Source organism: Microtus pennsylvanicus, chromosome 7 (genome assembly GCF_037038515.1).
Source record: "Microtus pennsylvanicus isolate mMicPen1 chromosome 7, mMicPen1.hap1, whole genome shotgun sequence".
NCBI lineage: Eukaryota > Metazoa > Chordata > Mammalia > Rodentia > Cricetidae > Microtus > Microtus pennsylvanicus.
Window position 1 is genome coordinate 21,590,678 of NC_134585.1, and position 17,113 is coordinate 21,607,790.

Below are 17,113 nucleotides of genomic sequence, written 5' to 3' on the forward strand. Positions count from 1 at the left end.
CCTCTGGGCTTTTACCTTTATTTCTGCATTTCTTTTTCTCCTTCTATGTCTGGCTATCTGACTGTGGGGCTGGCTCCTGGCATCTTCCTCTCCTCCTTTTCTTGCTTGCTCCCTCTTCTTTCTTCCTATTTATTCTCTCTGCCTCACAGCCCCGCCTATCCCTCTCTCCTGCCTAGCTATGGGCCATTCAGCTCTTACTAGACCAATCAGGTGTTTTAGGCAGGCAAAGTAACACAGCTTCACAGAGTTAAACAAATGCCACATAAAAGAATGCAACACATCTTTGCAGCATTAAGCAAATATTCCACAGCATAAAAATTGTAACACATAATTTCCACAACACCTCTTCCTTCAGTAGACATTGAAAGAAGCACAAGAAGCTCTTTCTCAGAAGCCGTGGGTGGTATGGGTGGTGCATTGGTCTTGGGGGAAATGAGGGCCAAGAGAAATGCCCTGGCTTAAGGCTGGTTCAAGGCGCCTGCTGGGGCCTGAAGCTCCTTTGGTCTAGGAGTCCAGGAGCAGAGGCTCCCTTTCTGCTGGGCTTGGCCCTCTATCCTTCCTCTAAGCTTCCAGTAGGGGGTCCCTGCTCAGCCTTCGTGGGTGGGGTGCAGCCTCCACTTTTCTCTACCACAGAGAAAGGAAAGTTTCTTGCCCTGGATCTGGGGGGAACCAACTTCCGAGTTCTCCTGGTGAAGATCCGAAGTGGTCGGAAGTCGGTGCGAATGTACAACAAGATCTTTGCCATCCCCCTGGAGATCATGCAGGGGACTGGAGAGGAGGTGAGCCTTAGGCCTGGGTGCCAGCTACCACATCCCTCAGTGCCCGCCCTGCATGAATGTCACTCTCTCCCTGCAGCTGTTCGACCACATCGTGCAGTGCATCGCTGACTTCCTGGACTACATGGGCCTCAAGGGGGCCCAGCTGCCTTTGGGCTTCACATTCTCCTTTCCCTGCAGACAGACATGCATCGACAAGGTAAGGCAGCCTTGCCAAGCATGCGGCCGGCCTAGAGGCTGCCCTCCCTCACGGCAATTTCAAGGTTCCTCTTGTCCGTGCTCACGTTAGGGTTTGTTTCTGAGACAGGGCCTCATGTATTCCAGGCAGGCCTCCAATTCCCTAAGTAGCAAGGATGACCTTGAAGTTCTGAACCTCCTGCTTCTGCCTTCTGAGTCCTGGGATTACAGGCACGCGCCACTGTACCCAGTGCGCATGGTGCTGGGGGTCGAACCCAGGGCTGTGTGTATACCAGGCAAGCGCTCTACTGACCGAGCCACATCACCAGGCCACTGTTCACACGCTGGGAGTACAACGTGTAGAAGGTTTTAATCATTTAAAGGTTTTTCTGTTTACAAGCTTTCATTAATCCCTATTTGGTGCTTTGAAATTCGCAAAAGAGTTAAGGGTTTCATTCCTCTGCAGGCAGCTGGGTGCAGGATTCCCTATAGGTACTGTAATCCGCTGTTGCTCAAGTTCATTCAACAGAATGACATGGTGCTTTCACAGACCCTGCACACACCCTCCTGAATGCCTTCTCTAGATTACGTCCCACAGTATAAATGTTGAGCCAGTCATTAGGGGAGGATGTTCAGAGTCCGGATGCATCAGAACTGACCCAGTTCCATTTCCTGAATACTTTTTAAATTATTTTTGTTTGTTTTTGAGTCTCTGCCTACTTGTGTTTCTGTGCAACACAGTGCCTGTGGAGGCCAGAGGAAGGCATCTGATCCCCTGGAATTGGAGTTCCAAGGTGGTTGTGAGCCACCAGGTGGATGCTGAGAACCGAACCTGGGTCCTTTGCAAGAGGCTCTTGGGTCCTGCCAAGCCGTCTCTCTAGCTCCTTTCTGAACATTTTTCATCCACAAGTTGGTTGAATCTAGGGAGTATCCCTCTCAGGTGTGGCCTGCTATGCAATAAAGGGACGCATGAGACCCTATTAGAAAAGAGGGGTCCAATCGTTTTATGGAGAGGTTTGAGAAGGTAATTACCAGGGAAGGCTAATTAGTACAGCTGGGAAATGATTTTTGTGTTCTTCTGAACAGCATATGTGAACAGGGAGGCACTGAAGTTGTAGGGTTTTGCTGTTTGACAAAAGACAGTTCACCCAGGTAGCCTAAGGGCACCTGCTCGTAACACCAGCACTTGGGAGATGGAGGCAGGAGGATCCAGAGTTGGAGGCCAGCTGTGGCTACGTAGGGAGTTCAGTGCCAGCCTGGGTTACATGACCCCAATAATGAGGAGGAGGAGGAAGAGGAGGTTGGATTGATTGAGATACAGTATGTATACCAAAAGCATCCACAGTGTTATTCTGTGCCAGACACGGACTTCACCTGGCTTGGGGTGGAGGAAGAACACGACGGCAGTTAAGAGCACCGACTCTGAGCCGTATTGTCAGGCTCCTCATTTATTGGCTCCGTGGTTTGGTTTCTTCATTTTATAGGTGAGGTTAGGGGCTAGAGATGAGTCAGCAGTTAAGAATGTTTACTGTTCTTGCAAAGGACTCAGGCTCAGTTCACAGCACCCACATGGTGGCTCTAGTCCCAGGGCATCTGACACCCTCTTCTCACTTTGACACCTGCACACACATGATGCGCATACACTCACAGGCTCACACACACACACACACACACATACACACACACACACACTCATACAGACTTAGAAAATAAATACGTCTTTATAAAATGAGGGTAGAAATTCTGCTTACTTTTGTAGGCGTGACTGTGGGTTTTCAGATTTCTGTGTAATTATAGTTGACGGTTTTGCCCATTGAAAGTAGATAGCAGAGCCACATTATGTGATCTGGGAAGCTCTCCACAGTGTATCGCTAAGCAAGGAAAACAACACACGTAATTTACACAAAATATGAATTTGCTCATTTCAAAGTACACGTAGTGGAGAGAAAAGGGTTTGGAGGGCTTTTACTCTTAGGAAGGGAAGTCAGGGATTTATTCCTCTCAGTAACATTTTAGTTTAGTGTTTTTTTTAAAGCCAGTGCACTCATGCTATCCCTGCCATTAAGAATGAATAGACTAGCGGGGTACAGTGGGGCACAACTTCAAGTTCAGCCCTTGAGAGGCTGAGACAGGCGGATCTTTATGGTCCACTTAGTGAGTTCCAGGACAGCCAGGGCTGCATAACGAGACTCTATCTCAGAAATAAACAAAACAAAATAAAACAACAATAACAAAAACTAAATCCAAAAGCCAAAACAAAACATAAAAAACAACCAACCAAGCAAACAAACAAAACACAAGCCAGAAGGAATGAACAGACTGTGTGGGGAAGAGCCCAGCATGGCTGTTAGTGGTTCTGAGTGACGGATGGGGCTCAAACTCTGCAGCACCTCTGCTCCGAGACACCGGCATTTCACGGCTGTCCTGATGCCCAGAGGAGGCTGGTGAAAAGGGTGGGCAACTGGGAGCCAAGATGGCAGTGGTCGCAGGAGAAAAGAAAGATGGAAGTTATATATTATTTTTTATATGGCTATAATGTATAAAAAAGGTTTTCCAGTTGGGAGTATGTCCTGAGAACTGTGGAGAGGAGACGGAGGCTTGATGGCTGAGGGCCTCAGGGTGCGATGTCGTCGTCTAGTTAGAGTTCCATGGGCCATCCTCCCTGGTCCAGCACCCTAGTGCTGCCAGTTGTTCCCACTTCCAGCTTTCTAGGCTGCAGAGCTGGGCTAGGTAAATCCGAGACCAGGGTAATAGCCTCTAAACACTAACATACCCCCATGAACATTAAGTGTATTGATTTTAGAAAATATAGAAAAACTAAAATGTACTCATAGCGGACTGGAGAGATGGCTCAGCAGTTAAGAACACTGGCTGCTCTTCTAGAGGTCTTGAGTTCAATTCCCAGCAACCACATGGTGGCTCACAGCTAGCTCTAGTGGGATCTGATGGCATAAAGCATGCTTGCAGATAGAGCATGCATATACATTAAATGAATGAATGAATCTTTTAAAAACATGCACACATAGTCTTGGATCCAAAGATAATCATCCCTTGGGCGCATATCGTTCCAGGCCCTTTTCTCGGCTGAATATTTCTGTCATTTTATAAGTAAAAGTAGGCTTAATCTCTATCTGTGCTTTAATGACTTTCATTTAAAAGTGTATGATGAGTACGATTCTTCAAAGCGCCATGTTTCCTGACAGTGCAGTTGTTCTGGTTTGTGTTAGCTTTGATAATGATGGAGAAGACAGTAAATCCTCACAGTACTGTTGGGCGGGAGAACAAGATGGCGCTTTTCACTGTATAACAATGCCTTGGCTGACAGGATTGGCCTTGTATAACTCGACCTCTGGGGACTCCTCAGTCTGTTATGGGCCACATTAGAAGCAGGATGACTCTGACTCCAGACTTTGATTCTGTGTGGCAGTGGCAGGGACACAGGCGACTCTTGAAGACCGTGCAGAGCTATGCAGAGTCCACTTGGCAGGAGCCCTTGTCTGGCCCATGTTGGGAAGGTAGAGATAGAAGCAGGCCAAGAGCATGCATGTTCCCTGGGATCAGATTCCTATCTCATGTCTGTTGGAGCTGCTCTGTGACCCTATGATGTGCTGCTCAAATGACGACCCCTTCTTTGTTTCAGGGGACTCTAGTAGGGTGGACCAAAGGCTTCAAGGCCACCGACTGCGAAGGGGAGGACGTGGTGGACATGCTCAGAGAAGCTATCAAAAGGAGAAACGTAGGCTATGGACCTTGCCCTCTTCCCCTGCTCTGCCATGCTATGCCCAGGCCCTGTAACACAGGCCTTGGTGCCTCTTGCACAGTCTGTTTTCAGGGCCATTGCTTGCTTCCTTCGCAGGAGTTTGACCTGGACATAGTTGCAATCGTGAATGACACGGTGGGGACCATGATGACATGTGGCTATGAAGATCCCAATTGTGAGATTGGCTTGATAGCAGGTGAGTGGTCAAGCATGACCCCCTGGCCTGGTCCTATTTGACTCTCTTGAGGAGTTGGGGGGGGGTCACTGCTCTACTGCCAGAGGTTACTCTAAAGATGGATGCAGTTCAGTCTGGGGTTCTAGGCTAACTAATTCCAAATCTCTTAATGTCCATCTCACCAAGGCTCTAAGCCATGGTCATTCTGTTCACTGAGGAAGAAGACACACAAAGGAGTTTTCTTCCTTTTTTTTTAATTTTTTATTTATTTTTTATTTTTTTGGTTTTTCGAGACAGGGTTTCTCTGCGGCTTTGGAGCCTGTCCTGGAACTAGCTCTGTAGACCAGGCTGGTCTCGAACTCACAGAGATCCGCCTGCCTCTGCCTCCCGAGTGCTGGGATTAAAGGCGTGCGCCACCACCGCCCGGCTCCTTTTTTTTTTAAAGATTTATTTATTTATTATATATACAACATTCCAACATTCTGCCTGCATGTATGCCCACACGCCGGACAGAAGAGGGCGCCAGATCTCATTACAGATGGTTGTGAGCCACCATATGGTTGCTGGGAATTGAACTCAGGACCTCTGGAAGAGCAGCCAGTGCTCTCAACCACTGAGCCATCTCTTCAGCCCGTTTTCTTCTTTTGCATTTTGGACATCTAAATACTTGATACCGTGTGTCATCTTTAGATTCTCCCCTCGTTACAATGCCCCCCTTCCTTAGACTCCCTTCTTTGAACTTAAGGTTCTGATACCTGTGTCTTGGATGGAAGGAGGCCTTGGGGACATGATTTTCTGGGGCCACAGAGCTGGGTTTGGACTCTGGCTCCGCTACACACCTTGCCATTGTCTAGATCCGTCTGGCTCTTTGTGTGCATGTGAAGGGCAAGACTTAGCTGGAGAAAGGGAGTGCTTTGAAGTGACACTGGAGCTTTAGATGCCTTTAGAAGTAGCCTGGCAGTGGTCCAGATTTAAAGTGGCTTCCAGAGGGAGAAGGGGACAGGTGGGATTTAAAGATGAGCATGAACAGCCTTCTAGATGACAGCGTAGCTGAGTGGTGACAGAACCCAGAGAAGTGGCTCTGGGGCTTGTCTGGGCTTATGGGATAAGAGCAAGAGGCTAGACAGGCACATGAAGACCAACAGACACGTGTTTGGTGCTCTCCCTCAGACTCCCATTGGCTGGTAAGCATGAACCAGGCTAAGCATTCTGACTCCCGTGAGTTTACCCATCGGCAGGAAGGTTGGGCCACACCCAGGAGTTCACACAGATGAGGCCTTTGCAAGTGACTAGGATAGGTACCTAGACCACTGTGTGAGCTCCAGGGTCAGGTCGTGGGCAGGAAGGAAAGAATGGCTCCCAGATACCAAAAGTCCTCGTGTCCAAGGCTGGACTATTCCTCGTGGTCCTCGTGCTGACTGCTAAGCCTGTTGCTCCTTGGAAGCTTTGTTTGCTGATGAGATTGCTGCTGCTGAGGATGCTGATGGGAATGATGGGGATGAGAATGATGAGAATATTGATAACAATGGTGATAGGGATAATCATGATGATACTGCTGATGGGCAAGATGGCCAGGATGTTGGTGATGATGATGATAATGCTGCTGCTGTGAGGATGCTGATGGGAATGATGGGGATGATGATGTGGCTGGAGATACTAATGGTGATGGGGAATGTGACGGTAGGGAAGATGACGATAGCACTGCTAATGATGGGAATGATGCTTATGGTGATCCTGATGGTGATGGAGAGATGATGAGAGTGATGATGAGAGTGGTGGTAATGGGGACAGTGATGATGATGGGGATGCTGTTGCTACTGCTGAAGATGGCACATATCACTCATTGGCTACTTAGCATGTGGAGAAAATATACTAATGCCTTATTTTTGTCTTTATAACAACTCCATAGAGCACTTGCTTAAGACTGGCCAGCTGAATACAAAGCTGGAATCCCGACTGGTCTCTGTCTCAGGCCCCACCCTTTTTTATGGGACTCACCTGCATCTCTTAGATCTAGTGTCGTCTTTGAGGTCTAAAGTCCCTCCATGATTCCTTCCAGGGACGGGAAGCAACGTGTGCTATATGGAGGAGATGAGGAACATTGAGCTGGTGGAAGGGGACGAAGGGCAGATGTGCATCAACACGGAGTGGGGAGGATTTGGAGATAACGGCTGCATAGACGACATCTGCACCCAGTACGACAAAGAAGTGGATGAGGGCTCCCTGAATCCGGGCAAGCAGAGGTGAGAAAGGCAGGTGCTTGTGTGTGTACTGTGTGTGATGGGAGCAGTCTCTCCAAACCCAGGAGCCATTCTGTTCTGGTAGCACCAGCCTGATTAGCCTTGTCTATGTCTATACCTCTGTACCAGATGTGAGTGCAGGGTCATCCTAGAATAAAAGAAGGCCATCCTGGTGTTTCTAACAGGGAAGGAGGGGTCACTTTTCTAATCTCTTTTGGGTACCATGAAGGCTACTAGAGTTCAGGAAACAGGCCAGAAGCGCGGTGTACTAGGCCCTGTTTGTGAGACTGGGCCCTTCCGCTGGAACAGGGGTGTGAGACTTCTGTAAAGAACAGAGAGTGTTTTAGACTTTGTGACCCCTACGATCTCTGTCCCAGTTAAGCTTGATATTGGTATAATAATATGTAAGCTGAGCGGAAACAGGTTTATTATGATGGCTGATAAGCAAAGAGAGGCTGAACAGTTGGGAACGTGCTGAGACTGGGTTCAAGGACACTTTTGGGGACTCTCGAGATGAGAGCATTGTCTATAAAGAGACTTGAGCAAGGACAGGATGGGTATTGGCGGTTCTTCACCCTGCTTTGGTCATTTTTATGGCTGGGTGGCAGGTGAGCTGTTGTAACCCCAAGTGTGAGCCGGTCTGAAACAAAGGGCCCTCAGGCTGAGGGTGCAGTGCACTTGTGGCATTCTGGTGTAGTACACACAAAGCCTGGGCTCAGTTCTTAGCACTGAGTTAGGAAGGGTTTGAAGGCCTTATCTTCTAATGCCTTTGAGGCTCTTCTCTCGGGTAAAGTATCCTGTGTCTCTCTGCGGGGGCTCCTATGTCTGGACTGAGGATTTAATGGACTGGAACTGGAATTTCGAATGTAATGGGGACGTGACTGCTCCTAGGTAAGGTTGATGAGAAGCTTTTTATTGTAGACAGGAGGGAGAGTGCAGCCAGAAGCATCTGGAAGAGTCCAGAGCAGGAAGAGGAAGCAGTAGACTGAACTGGGCCATGCAAGGAGCGAAAAGGAGAGAAGGCCAAGAGATGGAAACAAGAGCCAGGAGCGGAGGACCAAGAAAACACAAGGCCAAAACAGCAGAGTTAGACAGGAATGAGAAGCTGGGGAAGGGAAGTCCATGGACCGAAGTTTAGAGCAGGAGCCAGGGTGAGAAGAGCTGAGGAGCCAGGGATCCAGCATGTGCTTTGGTATGCTAGAAGGTACCACAGTGAGCCGTTTGTCCTTTGAACCTGACAGAGCTGCCTTGTGATTTTGTGCACTTTTTCTACTGGGTCCTAGAACAGTTGTGGGTAGGAGACTGCCACACAGGTCTCCATGTGTGCATGACTTGTGTTTTGTGTCCATTCACCTCTGCGCTCGGTGCTCGGTGGGAGTCGGCCTCCCCAGCACAGTGAGGAGCTAGGAGCGCTGTGGGACTGTGCTCTGTGGCCTGAGGCTTCCCACTGCTGGCTCCTTTCTAAGACCTCTTCTTCTCTTGCTGTATGTCCTTATGGAGCATGGTGGGAAAGGGAAAAGGATATTTTTTTCTTTTCTTTTTTTGCACTCCTTGAGTGTTGGTAGCTTGTGATCTCTGGTGCACAGATGTCTTCAAAGGCAAAGTTGATATCCCTGTGTCTAATGCAAAACCAAAACCCAAATGAAATAATCACAGCGGAGGAGATCCCTAGCAGCACGGACTGGCAGCAGGAGGCTGGGAGGGCTGGCATTGGGGCCACTGGAGAGGTGACTCCTGCCTTCTGCAGCCCCTAGAATCCTGCTTTCTTCCCTGGCTTACAGATGAAGCTCACACGAGGGGCTCACATCCATCACGTGACTGGGATATGGGAAACTGGGCTTGGCTCCCAGGTGGCTCTGAAGCCTTCCTTTCTCACTTCACCCTGTTCTCTGTATTATATGTATTTGACGACTATAGAAAGAACTCCCCTAGGCCACTCTGGACCATGTGACATGCTCTCCACACCCAGACCTGGGTCCTTAGAAACCGTTCTTCTGCCTCATCAGTCTTATCCCCTCTTCCCCAAACAGATATGAGAAAATGACCAGTGGGATGTACCTGGGGGAGATTGTAAGGCAGATCCTGATTGACCTCACCCGGCAGGGGCTCCTCTTCCGAGGGCAGATTTCAGAGAGGCTCCGGACCAAGAATATCTTTGAAACCAAATTCCTGTCCCAGATTGAAAGGTAATGTGTGATCAAACGTACTTGCTAAGTGTGGGATGCTTGGGAAAGCAATGGCTGCCATCCCCCGGGTGGGAAGATTTGAGACTGGAAAATGAAAGCAGTACTGGGGGCGTAGCTCACTTGGGGGAGCGCCTGTCTAGCATGGCGATGCCCTGGGTTCGATCCCCAGCATCCTCATAAAGCAGGCCTGGTGGTTCCTCTCCGCACTCAGGAAGTGGAGGTAGGAGGATGAGAAACTCAAGTCCATCGTTGGCTGCGTAGTGAGTTTGAGGCCATTCTGGAGTCTATGAAACCCTGGAGAGAGAAACAGAGAGTGTGCAGGAAGGCGTCAGTAGGCATGACGTCCCCCAGTGCTGCCTGCATCAGGTTCCAGCCCAGAGGACAGCACACTGCCCAGGGGACGAGTTTAGCCTCAGGACACTCTGTTGAAGGGACTGGGTTCTCTACGAAGGTTCCAGAAGAACTGCGTGGAAATCCAGTTAGGGGAAAAGTTAACCCTGCTCTATTCCTGAAAAGATGGTAGATCTATAACAAAGAAAACCACCCATATGCTGTTACAAAACACAGCTAATTTTTTTGTGAACTGTGTGCCCTCTTAAGTTCTTTAATATGTGCAAACTTGTTTGGTACGTGCTATCATATTACATATCATTTGCATATTATTTATCCAGTGTTTAGTTGTAGGAAATTTCACTTAAAATGTGTTTGGTAGGCCAGGCGATGGTGGCGCACGCCTTTAATCCCAGCACTCGGGAGGCAGAGGCAGGCGGATCTCTGTGAGTTAGAGACCAGCCTGGTCTACAGAACTAGTTCCAGGATAGGCTCCAAAGCCACAGAGAAACCCTGTCTCGAAAAACCAAAAAAAAAAAAAATGTGTTTGGTTTGTCTGTTTGTTTTTGAGACAGCGTCAACTGTAGCCCAGGTGGCCTCAGAGTTGCAGTGTGGCTGAGGTCTGCCTCTACCTCCCACGAGCTGGGGTTCTGAAGGGTGTGCTGCCATGCCTGCCTTCTGTTTTCCATTTTACTTTTTATTATGGAAATTTTTAAACATCTCCGAAAGTAGAACAATAGTGAAACGGACCCAGTGTTTCCATCACTGCCCCCAACAAAGGTCAACTCATCACCAAAGTGGCTTTGTCACACACTCCTACCAGCCAGCCTCCGGCTAGGCTAATTATAGGACCCACACCTATGTCAGCTCGTTTATGAATATTTCAAATGTATTTCTAAAGTAGGAGCTCTTAAAAACCATAACCGAGTACCATTAACATACCCCAAAGAGCTAATGTTAAACCTTAATCTCAAAATAGCTTTTTAGCCTGGGCAATGGGGGCTCACACCTTTACAGCACTCGGGAGGCAGAGGCAGGCGTAGCTCTGTGAGTTCTAGTCCAGCCTGGTCTACAGAGCCAGTTCCAGGACAGTCAGGGTTGTTACACAGAGAAACCCTGTCTCCAAAAACTGAACATAAAAACAAAACAAAACATCTTCTTAGACTTCTGTTTCCCAAATTGCCAAACAAAACCAGGAACAAACAGTAGTGTAGTTGGTCGGTGCTTTAGTAGCCAAACAAGGCCTTCCGATTTGGCTGGAGTGTCTAAAATATATTTTACTCTATGGGCATCCCCTCCCTCCCTTATTTTCCCTAACTGCATAGCTGTTGAGGAAACCGTCTCTTATCCTACAACTTTCCTGTATTCCCAAGTTTGATGACGATAGCATTCAGCACTCTTCACTGTCTCTTGTATTTTCTGGAAATCTTAGTTACCCTGGATGCCTGATGAGATTCAGTGTTGACTTTTGGTCTTTCTATCTTTTTTCCATACTGTTACCGCTCACTGATGCTTGTTATGACAACCTTACGCTGTCAGCATTCATGAGAATAATTCTTGGAAGAGAACTTCCCTTTATCATATCATTAGTGTAATAAGCGTTTTGAATAGCTTCATGAGACTTCCCTGTTACTGTGCTATAATTTACTAAAATTCCCTTTAGCATATGATGCCAGGGTTATAATTTATGAATTTTTGTTATTCTGAGCAACACCATAATTACTATTTTTGCACACAGTCATTTGTGGCTTATGAATTATTTACTTACATTTGAAAAAAGGAGTGCTTCCCCGAGAGTACATTGCTTTCTGGAGAGTGGCTTCTGAGGCTGGGGATGTGGGTTTGTTAGAGCGTTTGCCTAGCATGCATACCGCATATGGTTCAGTTCCCAGCACAGAGTACGCCAGGTCTGGTGGAGCACGCTTGGAATCCCAGCACTTGAGAGGCAAAGACAGACAAGTTTAAGGGTATCTTTGGTTATGTGATGAGCTCTAGGGCAGCCTGGGCTACATGAGACCCTGTCCAAACAACAAGAGGTACTTTCCCTTTCTACCATGACTATCAGTATGTACAGATACGCTGGCTTCTCTCAACCTGTGCACAACCATTGAATTTTAGTGATCTTTCTGGTTAGATGGTTATGAATGAGAAATCACTCCGGGGGCAGTGTGACAAGACTTTTTTTTTTTCTTTTTCGAGACAGGGTTTCTCTGTGGCTTTGGAGCCTGTCCTGGAACTAGCTCTGTAGACCAGGCTGGTCTCGAACTCACAGAGATCCACCTGCCTCTGCCTCCCGAGTGCTGGGATTAAAGGCGTGCGCCACCATCGCCCAGCTTAGTGTAACAAGACTTTATTCCAAAACACGATTCAGCAAACTAACAGGAAGAAAAGAAAAATGCATTGGTGTCCTCACTTTGCAAGTGAAGTCAGGGGTCATGAGGGAGCTGCTGTAGGGTTCTTGCTCTCTGGGGAGCTGGCAGAAGATAGAATCACTGTAGAATTGGGAGCTATAAGAAGAGAGCTCAGGGATTAAGAGCAGTGGCTGCTCTTACAGAGGACCTGCGTTCAGTTCCTAACACCAGCATGGCAACGTCACAGCCTGGAACCCTAATTCCAGAGGATCTGGTGCCCTCTTCTGGCCTCTGCAGGCATGACTTACTCAGTGCAGGCAAAACACTCATATGCATATATAAATCTTTAAAAAGAAGAGGAGGAGGAGAGGAGGAGCAAGAGGAGGTGGAGGAGAAGAGGAAGGAGGAGGGGAGGAGGGGGAGGAGGAGCAGGAGGAGGTGGAGGAGAAGGAATAGTAGGTGGAAGAGGAGGAGGTGGAGGAGAGGGAGGAGGTGAAGGAGAAGAGGGAGAAGGTGGAGGAGGAAGAAGAGGAGGTTGAGGAGGTGAAAGAGGAGGAGGTGGAGGAGGAGGGGAATCAGCAGTGGCATATGGTCTAGAATGCTAATGAGCAGGTGTAACCAGCAGGATCCCCTGAGAACAGCTCCCCCCTCAGTCAGCCTGGCTGGCCGATGCCTTGTGTTCTGTTTCCCCTGAGCCCAAACTAGTTCTTCCTAGAAGCCAGGTATGGCCTTTATCTCAGCACTTAGCTGAAGCAGGAGAGTCAGAGTTTGAGGCCAGCCTGGGTTTCAAAGAAAGACCCTGAGGAGAAGGAGGGGGAAAGGGAAGTGGAGAGAGGGAGAGAGAGTTCACTTTCTCTGTTGGTGGTGTGCTTGCCTAGCATTCAGGGAGCCCTGGGTTTGATTCCTAGTATCACAAAATAAATAAAAATAAATAAGCAAAAGGAAGAAAACTAAGAAGTGCTTATAACCCAACCAAGGTTTCAGGAGCTGTCCTTCAGCCTTTTCTCTTTTTAAAATTTTCTTAAAATTGATTTTATTGAGCTATAAAATTTTCTCTGCCCCTCTCCTTTCCCTTCAGCCTTTTCTGGTCAAAGACAAATGTTAAAACAAACTCACTGAAAAAAAAAAACCCAAGCAAGCATGCTGTCTGAGACCAATGGCACACAGTGCTTTACCATCCCTGGCTTCTGTAGCTGTGAGCGTTTCCCATGACATGAAATCCCCAAGGTCTGCAGACATGGAACTCCGTAGCCTGGCTGGCCACTGTCTGATCCCTGCTTGGCCACAATGGTGACCTGTCAATCATTCTTTGGAGGGCACTAATTTCCCCTGAGCATCACTGAGATGGTTAAGTATGCAACCTCACAGGCTTTAGTTTAAGGTTCAGAGGTGAGTGGTTATCACTGGTTCCCTATGACTTAGCTGGAGTCTAGACTTGAGGCCAGGTTGTCCCTGTGGTGCCATTTCTCCGTACATGTTCATGGTCCTGTCAGGTTCCCATTCTTTTTTAAAATTATTTTTATTACTTGAGAATTTCATATATGCATGTAATTTGTTTTGGTCAAACCCACCCCCACCCCCTTCTCTCCAGTTCCTACTTCACCTCCCCCAACACCATTCCCTCCCCAGTTTCATATATTGTTTTTAAGAAAACCCTCTGGGTCCACTTTATGCTGCCTGTATGTGCATGGGCATAGGGCCACCTACTGGAGTGTGAGTAGACTTTAGGGGCCCACGTCCTGAGAAAACCGACTCTCTCAAGGTCACTGTCCCTTTTCCAACAGCCATCAATTGCCATAGCTCCTCGGCTAAGGGTAGGCTTTGTGACCTCCTCTGCCATCCATGCTAGGTCCTTCTCAGGTCGTGTGCATGTAGTCACAGCTGCTGTGGGTTCCTGTGCAGCATCCTGTCGTGTCCAGAAAACCGTTTCCATGTAGTAGGCATTCACTATCTCGCTTCTTAAAACTCCTGCCTCCCCTTCTGGGATGATACCTAAGCCTTAGGAGGAGATGTGATCTTAGGAGGAGACGAGGGCTGGCTACTCTGCAGTCTTCCGTCCTGTCTGTGTTAACAAGCTGTGACTCCCTGGAGGAAGGGTTTCCACTCTTTAATGCATCTATATGTGCCATATATTTCTGTAGTCACTTGATCACTGAATGTCTCTAATCCTACCCAGGCTGCTGCTGAAACGGTTTCATCTTTTTCGTTATGGTTTTTTTTTTTTTTTTGAGACAGGGTTTCTCTGTAGTTTTGGAGCCTGTTCTGGAACTAGCTATTGTAGACCAGGCTAGTCTCAAACTCGCAGAGTCTCTGTCTCTGTCTGCCTCCCAAGTGCTGGGTTTAAAGGCATGCACTAGTACCACCCAGCTTTTTTTTTTTTTTTTTTTTGAGACAAGGTTTCTCTGTGTAGCCCTGACTGTCCTGGAACTCACTCTATAGACTCGGCTGGCCTCAAACTCAGAGATCTACCTGTCTCTGTCTCCCAAGTGCTGGGATTAAAGATGTGCGCCACGGCCGCTGGGTCATAGTTTCATCTTCAAAGAGCACATAGTAGCTGGGTTGACAGCACATACCTTTGATCCCAGCACTTGGCAGGTTACCATGAATCTCAGGCCAGACGGAGCTACATAGTGAATGCCAGGCCAGCCAGAGACTATACAGCGGGTAACAACTAGAAATAGGAGGAAATTGGCCTCTAGAATGGGAGAGAGTACCGCAGGGGAGTGCTAAGATGCCGGGAGGCTCCTGTCTAAGAGGATACCCCTAGTACCACAAGCCTCATACTCCTGGAACACATCTGTTCTGCTGGTTACCGACCCCAATATTAGCTCCTAGTGAAAAGGACAAGGCTGTGCCTAACACAAGGGAACTCACACCTTGCTCTTTAAAGGCAATGGGACTTCTGAGGGTAGAGGACTTTCTGTGTCTCTGACATTCTACACCCTCAGCCACTGACAGCATTCATCCAGCTAAGGCCCCTTCTGGAAGACTCTGGATCATATGAGGTGGGTCCAGGGGCAGGAGGCAGCTCCTAATGTTCTGCCCTGCTTGTCCACAGTGACCGGCTGGCCCTCCTGCAGGTCAGGAAGATCCTGCAGCAGTTGGGCCTGGACAGCACGTGCGAAGACAGCATCGTGGTGAAGGAGGTGTGTGGGGCTGTGTCGCGGAGGGCTGCCCAGCTCTGCGGAGCAGGCCTGGCCGCCATCGTGGAGAAGAGAAGAGAAGATCAGGGGCTGGAGCACTTCAAGGTCACTGTGGGTGTGGACGGAACTCTTTACAAGCTTCACCCTCAGTGAGTGCCTGTGATGGACATGGGAACTGGACAGAGGGCAGGCATGCTGGTAGCCAGGGCTGGACCTGGTGGACAGAGAGCAGGCATGCTGGTAGCCAAGGCTGGACCTGGTGGGCAGAGGGCAGGCATGCTGGTAGCCAAGGCTGGACCTGGTGGGCAGAGGGCAGGCATGCTAGTAGCCAGGGCTGGACCTGGTGGGCAGAGGGCAGACATGCTGGTTAGCCAGGGCTGGACCTGGTGGGCAGAGGGCAGACATGCTGGTTAGCCAGGGCTGGACCCACAGAAACTCCTCCTCTTCACAGTGGGACGATGTGGCCCCATGGGGAAGGTAACTGGGCATGGTAGAGCCCACTGCTGTTGAGGCTGAAGCAAGGGCTGGTGCTTCTGCTTCCTGATTGTCCACATGAGGCTAGGAGCCCAGCCAGGGTCCTTAAAGGACCTTAAAGGTCCTTATCTGTGCCAGGTCAACAGCAGTGACCTCTGTCTCTTAGAGCCCTGCAGAGATTAAATGGGCACCACCCAGCACCAAGGAAGTACACACTGTGATTACAGCACTCAGGGCCAGGCAGAGAGCATGGCCAGAGTGCCAGCCAGGTTTGACTTGGCCGTAATTTTTCAGTTCAGTCAGTAGACAGACAGATGGAGAGCCCCATCACACACAGAGGGTTGACTCTTGACCCGGGATGAAGAGCCCCATCACACACAGAGGGTTGACTCTTGACCCGGGATGAAGAGCCCCATCACACACAGAGGGTTGACTCTTGACCCGGGATGAAGAGCCCCATCACACACAGAGGGTTGACTCTTGACCCGGGATGAAGAGCCCCATCACACACAGAGGGTTGACTCTTGACCCGGCCGTGTAGCAGCCAGGTGGCACATGGCCAGTTTTGTGTCTACTTTGGCTCTTTTTCTGTAGAATGAGGATAAAAATAAGTCAGAGTCACCTTGGAGGCTGTCATGAGGCTAAAGTTTAATAGCTTCACTAATAAAAATTTATTACTTTTTTGGTTTCTTTCTTTCTTTTTTTGTTGTTGTTTCTGAGGCAGGGTTTCTCTGTGTAACCCTGGCTGTTCTGGAACTCACTCTGTAGACCAGGCTGTCCTTGAACTCAGAGATCCATCTGTCTCTGTCCCTGTGTAGAAATTAAAGGCATGCACCACCACCACACGGCAAAAGCTATTATTTTTGTTCAATGTATCCCATTTTATTTTGGTGGCAAGAGATGGATGAACAAGATTATAAAATCCCTGCGGTGCTGATCCTTGATTGGTTCACAGCTTCTCTCTTCGTCCCTTGGTGACACACATTTTGGGGTTCGGTTTCTGCAAATATAGACTTTAAAATATTTTTACATTTATTTTGTATGCATGTGTGTACATATGTACACACGTGGATGTGTGGGAGCCAGATCTCTATCGCCACATGGGGCCCAGGAATTGAACTCGGGTCATCAGGCTGGTGGCAGCCCCTCCAAACCATCTCGCCAGCTCCAAATCTCTTTCTTGAACTAAGATGACCAAAGGCAGAGAGAAAGCATACAATCCTTTTAAAAGGTGCTGATGCCAGGCAGTGGTAGTGCACACCCAGGTATCTAATCTAAGTTTGAGGCCAGCCTGATCTACAGAGTGAGTTCCAGGACAGCCAGGGCTACCCAAGGAAACCCTGTCTCGAAAAACAAAAAAACAAAACAAACAAACAATAAAAAGGTGCTGAGAAACAAGTTGATGGAGTGTCCCCCCTTCACAGTAAAAGCCCTCAGAACTAGGAATGAGAATCCCTTCGCCCGCTGAAGAGTTCCTGTGACAACCCTGTAGCTAGCACCA

At 48.6% G+C, this 17,113-nt stretch overlaps 1 protein-coding gene across 1 annotated transcript in view; it reads left to right on the plus strand.

Annotated features, from left to right (window-relative positions):
* The window catches only part of Hkdc1 (hexokinase domain containing 1), a 39,846-nt gene that overhangs the window by 21,785 nt on the left and 948 nt on the right, over positions 1-17,113 (plus strand). The window contains exons 11-17 of the mRNA XM_075980146.1: positions 634-779; positions 856-975; positions 4,594-4,689; positions 4,810-4,909; positions 6,948-7,131; positions 9,159-9,314; positions 15,054-15,287. Coding sequence (XP_075836261.1) covers positions 634-779; positions 856-975; positions 4,594-4,689; positions 4,810-4,909; positions 6,948-7,131; positions 9,159-9,314; positions 15,054-15,287 — 1,036 coding nt within the window. The remainder of the gene's footprint in view (positions 1-633; positions 780-855; positions 976-4,593; positions 4,690-4,809; positions 4,910-6,947; positions 7,132-9,158; positions 9,315-15,053; positions 15,288-17,113) is intronic.